General features: G+C 44.3%; 1 protein-coding gene across 1 annotated transcript; it reads right to left on the reverse strand.

Moving 5' to 3' along the window:
- Positions 1-227: 227 nt before the first annotated feature.
- On the reverse strand, positions 228-1,564 carry LOC109739791 (pollen allergen KBG 60-like). The gene has a single exon (XM_073497304.1). It carries the CDS (start codon positions 1,562-1,564, stop codon positions 506-508), a length of 1,059 nt encoding a protein of 352 aa, XP_073353405.1. The 3' UTR covers positions 228-505.
- Between the last annotated feature and the right edge of the window lie 7,255 nt (positions 1,565-8,819).

The following is an 8,819-nucleotide window of genomic DNA, read 5'->3' on the forward strand; positions in this document are numbered from 1 at the left end:
AAGTACTATTGATTTTTTATTATAAAAGAATAAGTATGCATGGCTTAAATGGATGCATGTTACCGACCTTTTTAATTATGAGCGTCTGCATGCGTACTGCGTTAAATAAATATTATTAGGTGATTCTTTAAACTGTGATTAAAATTTAAAAAAAAAGTAAAGTATGAGTATTAAAATAAGCATTATGATCATCAAAATTGAAAATTAACACAGTGCGTGTACACACATTATATATAAACGGAATAATTATGAGCTCGTGTATATTATATATAAAGAATGTTTTACAGATGGATGAATATATATCTCATCCATATATATGCTTTACAGATGATTATCGATGTCTCTCTCCGAAACAAATTACTGTACGTAATTAATAATTAATTAATAAGCCATGCATGCATGGACGCAAGAATTGATGATTATCGATCACAATCGCGGGCCGCCACAGTCACGTCACGTATATGCATACGTACGTGCACTAGTGTACGTAGTAGGTACGGTGAGCTCAGACTTTGTAGCCACCGGCAGCGGCGGCGGGAGTGGCGGTTGCTTCTGCGGCGGGAGCTTTGTAGCCACCGGCAGCGGCGGCGGGAGTGGGAGTGGGAGCGGTGGTTGCTGCTGCTGCTTCGGCGGCGGGAGTGGGAGTGGCGGTTGCTGCTTCTGCGGCGGGAGCTTTGTAGCCACCGGCAGCATCAGTTCCGTTGGTGGCGCCGGCGGCGCCCTTGGCTGCGACGCACATGGCGGCGATGGTCCTGGTGAGGGCGGCCTCAAAGACGGTGAACTTGACCTCGGGCGCCTCGGCAACGGTGGCGGCGTAGGCCTTCTTGACGGCGGACTCGAGGGCGGGGACGAACTTGTAGCCCGCGTATGCGCCGCCAGTGGTCTCCTTGATGGCCTTGTCGAAGGCGGACTCGAAGACGGTGAACTTGTCGTTGACGGGGGCAGCGTCGGCGGCGGTGGCGGCAATCCTGAAGGCGCTGTCGATCTGGTCGACGGCCTTCATCTCGGCGACGGGGATGGGGCCCTTGACCTCCTCGGCAGCGGGCTTGACGCCGTGGATCTCGAGGGTGCCGGCGATGATGCGGAGGGACTCGCTGAGGATGGCGATGAAGGAGTCGTACTTGGCCTCGGGGGTGGCGCCGTCGGCGGAGTCGTAGGCGAGCTTCTGGGCCATGCCGATCTTGGTGGTGAAAGTTGAGGCGTTGGACCCCTTGAAGACGTCCGCTATAGCCCTCTCCACGTCCGGGATGTAGGTGTCGGTGAACTTCTTGTACTTGTCCGGCCCAGGGACGACGGCGGCGGCCGCCACGGCCGCCTTGAAGGCGTTGTTCACCTGCTCCATCACATTCTGCTCCTCGGTCGTCGCCTTGGGCTGCGTCCCAGCTGGCCCTTTAGGGGCGTAGCCGCCGGAAGGGGTGGCGGGGGCAGGGGAGGCGGGGGCAGGGGTGGCGGGGGCCGGGGTAGCGGGGGCGTAGCCGGCATCGGCGGCGTAGGAGACGGCTGGCCCCGCCACAAGGGCGACGGCCAAGAAGAGCGCCACCGTGCGCTGCTGCTGCACCGCCATTGCTGCTGCGATATCGATGCTTGGTTGGTTGGTTGGTTTGTAGGTAGGAGGACAGGATGGATGGATCAAGATTATTCATGGAGGTGGCTCTCCTTATATACATGGATCAAGATCATGAGAGGCCACGAGAGATTTACGCGCGCGCAACGCCCAAATTAGCCACTACTTTTTAAAGGTGTACCTGCTCCCTCGATCGGTCACCAGATAGATGGCCTATAAATATAAATTAAGTCAAAAGTCAATGCTTTCTATGTTTGTCCAATAATGTACTCCCATTTGTAAACTAATATAAGAGCGATTAGATCACACGGGATGTTTACAAATGGAGATTATTGTTGTCCTCTCGCCGTTACAAGCCCACGGGATGTTGGGGCCGGTGGACTGAGGTGTTGCAACCGACATGACGCCGAGCTACAACAGGCGCACGGAAAAAGAATGGCGTGGCGGTCTTGGGACCACCGGACGCCGATGCTGGAACTAGTGTGTTGTGGTGTTGGGATCAGCATGACGACAAGTTAGTTACGACAGCATGCGGATGTTGCAACGGTGGGAGGCTGTGTTGGGACTGGCACACGGCAATGTTGTGACAGGTGTAGTGTGGAGCTGCAACGGCGAGATGCGGCGGCGGCCACGCTCATGCAAGCAATGGCGCACCAAGCTATGACCGGTGACAGGAGGTGCTACAAGTAGTAGAATGTGTTGCTGCGACGGTGCTGGAAGGTGCCGACCAAGAGTTGTGACTGACGGAGTCATGGATTAGGGGGTGTTCGGTATGTCGGTTGCCAGTCCTTTTGGCTGGGCCAAGGACACCAACCGCCCCTCTAAGCTCATCAACTGGTGGGCCTCGTTCATTTGGTGTAAGAATGATGGGAAGGTATGGTCCGAAGACTTGGCGTGTACCCCAAGATTCCAAGGTAGACTGCCGAGTATTTGCCAACCGACTTCTTTGTAACCCTAGGTACCTCGGTATCTATACAATGAGGCCTTAATTACCATTAGATTTTCTTATGGACCCCGCTGTCATGGGAGGGTAGAACAAAATATGTCATGCAAGTTCTTATTATAAGCATGTATGACTATATACGAAATACATGCCTACATTGAATTGATGAATTGGAGCTATTGTGTATCACTCTAGGTTCTGACTATTGTATGATGAATGTCATCCATACAAATATCCATCGTTCATCCAATGCCTACGCTTTGCTCATATTGTCTTTGCTAAGTTACTACTACCATTGTTGCTACTGTTACAATTGCTACAAAACTGTCATTGATACGTCTTCATCGTATCTACTTTTCCAAATACTTTTGCCCTTGTTTTGGACTCTAACTTGCATGATTTGAATGGAACTAACCCGGACTGACGTTGTTTTCAGCAGAATTGCCATGATGTTATTTTTGTGCAGAAATAAAAGTTCTCGGAATGACCTGAAACTTCACGGAGAATATTTTTGGAATTAATAAAAAATACTGGCGAAAGAATCAACACCAGGGGGCCCACACCCTGTCCACGAGGGTGGGGGCGCGCCTACCCCCTGGGCGCGCCCCCTGTCTCGTGGGCCCCCTGAGGCTCCACCGACCTCAACTCCAACTCCATATATTCACGTTCGGAGAGAAAAAAATCAGAGAGAAGGATTCATCTCGTTTTACGATACGGCGCCGCTGCCAAGCCCTAAACTCTCTCGGGAGGGCTGATCTGGAGTCCGTTCGGGGCTTCGGAGAGGGGAATCCGTCGCCGTCGTCATCATCAACCATCCTCCATCACCAATTTCATGATGCTCACCGCCATGCGTGAGTAATTCCATCGTAGGCTTGCTGGACGGTGATGGGTTGGATGAGATTTACCATGTAATCGAGTTAGTTTTGTTAGAGTTTGATCCCTAGTATCCATTATGTTCTAAGATTGATGTTGCTATGACTTTGCTATGCTTAATGCTTGTCACTAGGGCCCGAGTGCCATGATTTCTGATCTGAACCTATTACGTTTTCATGAATATATGTGAGTTCTTGATCCTATCTTGCAAGTCAATAGTCACCTACTATGTGTTATGATCTGGTAACCCCGAAGTGACAATAATCGGGACCACTCCCGGTGATGACCGTAGTTTGAGGAGTTCATGTATTCACTAAGTGTTAATGCTTTGGTCCGGTACTCTATTAAAAGGAGGCCTTAATATCCCTTAGTTTCCAATAGGACCCCACTGCCACGGGAGGGTAGGACAAAAGATGTCATGCAAGTTCTTTTTTCCATAAGCACGTATGACTATATTCGGAATACATGCCTACATTACATTGATGAACTGGAACTAGTTCTGTGTCACCCTATGTTATAACTGTTGCATGAAGAATCGCATCCGACATAATTATCCATCACTGATCCAATGCCTACGAGCTTTTCACATATTGATCTTCGCTTAGTTACTTTTCCGTTGCCACTGTTACAATTACTACAAAACTATTACTGTTACTTTTGCCACCGTTACCATTACTTCCATACTACTTTGCTACTAAATACTTTGCTGTAGATATTAAGTTTTCCAGATGTGGTTGAATTGACAACTCAACTGCTAATACTAGAGAATATTCTTTGGGCCTCCTTGTGTCGAATCAATAAATTTGGGCTGAATACTCTACCCTCGAAAACTGTTGCGATCCCCTATACTTGTGGGTTATCACTATCATCAATGTTACTGTCGGTGTCAAAACCGGCCGATCTCGGGTAGGGGGTCCCGAACTGCGCGTCTATGGATCGAAGGTAACAGGAGGCGGGGGACACGATGTTTACCCAGGTTCGGGCCCTCTTAATGGAGGTAATACCCTACTTCCTGCTTGATTGACTATGATGAGTATAGGGGTTACAAGAGTTGATCTACCTCGAGATTGTAATGACTAAATCCTAGATGTCTAGCTTGTATGAATTCTGATGATCTGCTCAAATCATCTGTGAAGGTCAGAAAATAACAATACCCGCCGCGAGCCTCAACACTCATCGGATCGCATACATCAGTATGTATTATTTCCAATAAGTCAGTTGCTTGCTCCATTGTTCCGGAGAACGGAGTCTTAGTCATCTTGCCCATGAGGCATGGTTCGCAAGCATCAAGTGATTCCAAAAGCCCATCAGCATGGAGTTTCTTCATGCGCTTTACACCAATATGACCTAAACGGCAGTGCCACAAATAAGTTGCACTATCATTATTAACTTTGCATCTTTTGGCTTTAATATTATGAATATGTGTATTACTACGATCGAGATCCAACAAACTATTTTCATTGGGTGTATGACCATCGAAGGTTTTATTCATGTAAACAGAATAACAATTATTCTCTGATTTTAAATGAATAAACATATTACAATAAACATGATCAAATCATATCCATGCTTAACACAAACACCAAATAACATTTATTTAGGTCAACACTAATCCCGAAAGTATAGGTAGTGTGCGATGATGATCATATCAATCTTGGAACCACTTCCAACACACATCGTCACTTCACCCTTAACTAGTCTCTGTTCATTCTACAACTCATGTTTCGAGTTACTTCTCTTAGCAACTGAACCAGTATCAAATACCGAGGGGTTGCTATAAACACTAGTAAAGTACACATCAATAACATGTATATCAAATATAGCTTGTTCACTTTGCCATCCTTCTTATCCGCCAAATACTTGGGGTAGTTCCGCTTCCAGTGACCGGTACTTTCTGTTCACAAAAATAATTGTTAAAAATTACCAGAACGTGATAAAATATTGATTCAAATTGCAGAAGATCACTAAACAAATTGTCTAGGTCGTCCTATTTTGGTAGAAGTTTTGGAGTTCCAGAAGTTTGCGTTAGTTACAGATTACTACAGACTGTTCTGTTTTTGACAGATTCCATTTTTCGTGTGTTGTTTGCTTATTTTGATGAATCTATGGCTAGTAAAATAGTTTATAAACCATATAGAAGTTGGAATACAGTAGGTTTAACACCAATATAAATAAAGAATGAGTTCAATACAGTACCTTCAAGTGGTGTTTTGTTTTCTTTCGCTAACGGAGCTCACGAGATTTTCTGTTAAGTTTTGTGTTGTGAAGTTTTCAAGTTTTGGGTAAAGATTTGATGGAGTATGGAACAAGGAGTGGCAAGAGCCTAAGCTTGGGGATGCCCATGGCACCCCAAGAGAATCTAAGGACACCAAAAAGGCAAAGCTTGGGAATGCCCCAGAAGGCGTCCCCTCTTTCGTCCTCATCCATCGGTAACTTTACTTGGAGCTATATTTTTATTCGCCACATGATAAGTGTTTTGCTTGGAGAGTCTTGTATAATTTGAGTCTTTGTTTGTTAGTATGCCACAATCATCCTTTCTATACACACCTTCTGAGAGAGACACACATGATTTGGAATTTGTTAGAATACTCTATGTGCTTCACTTATATCCTTTGAGCTATATAGTTTTTGCTCTAGTACTTCACTTATATCTTTTAGAGCACGGAGGTGGTCTTGTTTTATAGAAATTATTGATCTCTCATGCTTCACTTATATTATTTTGAGAGTCCTACAAAACAGCATGGTAATTTGCTTAAATTGAGAAGGTAGTCCTAATATGATAGGCATCCAAGATTAGTAAAAAAACTTTCTTATGAGTGCGTTGAATACTATGAGAAGTTTGATGCTTGATAATTGTTTTGAGATATGAGGATGGTGATATTAGAGTCATGCTAGTTGATTAGTTGTGAATTTGAGAAATACTTGTGTTAAAGTTTGTGATTCCCGTAGCATGCACGTATGGTGAACCGTTATGTGATGAAGTCGGAGCATGATTTATTTATTGATTGTCTTCCTTATGAGTGGCGGTCGGGGACGAGCGATGGTCTTTTCGTACCAATCTATCCCCCTAGGAGCATGCACGTAATACTTTGTTTCGATAACTAATAGATTTTTGCAACAAGTATATGAGTTCTTTATGATTAATGTTGAGTCCATGGATTATACGCACTCTCACCCTTCCACCATTGCTAGCCTCTCTAATACCGCGCACTTTTCGCCGGTATCATAAACCCACCATATACCTTCCTCAAAACAACCACCATACCTACCTATTATGGCATTTCCATAGCCATTCCGAGATATATTGCCATGCAACTTACCACCGTTCCGTTTGCTATGACACGCTTCATCATTGTCATATTGCTTTGCATGATCATGTAGTTGACATCGTATTTTGTGGCAAAGCCACCGTTCATAATTTTTTATACATGTCACTCTTGATTCATTGCATATCCCGGTATTCCGCCGGAAGCATCCACATAGAGTCATATTGTTGTTCTAAGTTTCGAGTTGTAATTCTTGAGTTGTAAGTAAATAAAAGTGTGATGATCATCATTTTTTAGAGCATTGTCCCAAGTGAGGAAAGGATGATGGAGACTATGATTCCCCCATAAGTCGGGATGAGATTTCGGACAAAAAAAATAAGGCCATAAAAAAAGGAAAGGCCCAAATAAAAAAAGATGAGAGAAAAAGAGAGAAGGGACAATGCTACTATCCTTTTTCCACACTTGTGCTTCAAAGTAGCACCACGATCTTCATGATAGAGAGTCTCCTATATTATCATTTTCATATACTAGTGGGAATTTTACATTATAGAACTTGGCTTGTATATTCCAATGATGGGCTTCCTCAAAATGCCCTAGGTCTTCGTGAGCAAGCGAGTTGGATGCACACCCACTTAGTTTCTTTTGTTGAGCTTTCATACACTAATAGCTCTAGTGCATCCGTTGCATGGCAATCCCTACTCACTCACATTGATATCTATTAATGGGAATCTCCATAGCCCATTGATACGCCTAGTTGATGTGAGACTATCTTCTCCTTTTTTGTCTTCTCCACAACCACCATTCTATTCCACATATAGTGCTATGTCCATGGCTCACGCTCATGTATTGCGTGAAGATTGAAAAAGTTTGAGAACATCAAAAGTATGAAACAATTGCTTGGCTTGTCATCGGGGTTGTGCATGATTAAATACTTTGTGTGATGAAGATAGAGCATAGCCAGACTATATGATTTTGTAGGGATAACTTTCTTTGGCCATGTTATTTTGAGAAGACATGATTGCTTAGTTAGTATGCTTGAAGTATTATTATTTTTTATGTCAATATTAAACTTTTATCTTGAATCTTTCGGATCTGAATATTCATACCACAAATAAGAGAATTACATTGAAAGTTATGTTAAGTAGCATTTCACATCAAAAATTCTGTTTTTATCATGTACCTACTCGAGGACGAGCAGGAATTAATCTTGGGGATGATTGATACGTCTCCAACGTATCTATAATTTTTGATTGTTCCATGCTAGTATATATTCTGTTTTGGATGTTTAATGGGCTTATTTATACACTTTTATATTATTTTTGGGACTAACCTATTAACCGGAGGCCCAGCCCAAATTGCTATTTTTTTGCCTATTTCGGTGTTTCGAAGGAAAAGGATATCAAACGGAGTCCAAACGGAATGAAACCTTCGGGAACGTGATTTTTGGAACAAACGTGATCCAGAGGACTTGGAGTCTACGTAAAGTAATCAACGAGGAGAGCACGAGGTAGGGGGCGCGCCCACCTCCCCCAGGCGCGCCCTCCACCCTCGTGGGGCCCACGTTGCTCCACCGACGTACTTTTTCCTCCTATATATATCTCCGTACCCCCAAACCATCAGAAGCATCCACGAAAACCTAGTTCCACCACCGCAACCTTCTGTACCCGTGAGATCCCATCTTGGGGCCTTTTCCGGCATCCTGTCGGAGGGGGCATTGATCACGGAGGGCTTCTACATCAACACCATAGCCTCTCCGATGATGTGTGAGTAGTTTACCTCAGACCTTCGGGCCCATAGTTATTAGCTAGATGGCTTCTTCTCTCTCTTTGGATCTCAATACAAAGTTCTCCTCGATTCTCTTGGAGATCTATTTGATGTAACTCTTCTTTTTGTGGTGTGTTTGTCGAGACCGATGAATTGTGGGTTTATGATCAAGATTATCTATGAACAATATTTGAATCTCCTCTGAATTCTTTTATGTATGATTGGTTATCTTTGCAAGTCTCTCCGAATTATCAATTTGGTTTGGCCTACTAGATTGATCTTGCTTGCAATAGGAGACGTTCTTAGCTTTGGGTTCAATCTTGCGGTGTCCTTTCCCAGTGACAGCAGGGGCAGCAAGGTACGTATTGTATTGTTGCCATCGAGGATAACAAGATGGGGTTTATATCAT

Source organism: Aegilops tauschii, chromosome 4 (assembly GCF_002575655.3).
Source record: "Aegilops tauschii subsp. strangulata cultivar AL8/78 chromosome 4, Aet v6.0, whole genome shotgun sequence".
NCBI classification, from domain to species: domain Eukaryota; kingdom Viridiplantae; phylum Streptophyta; class Magnoliopsida; order Poales; family Poaceae; genus Aegilops; species Aegilops tauschii.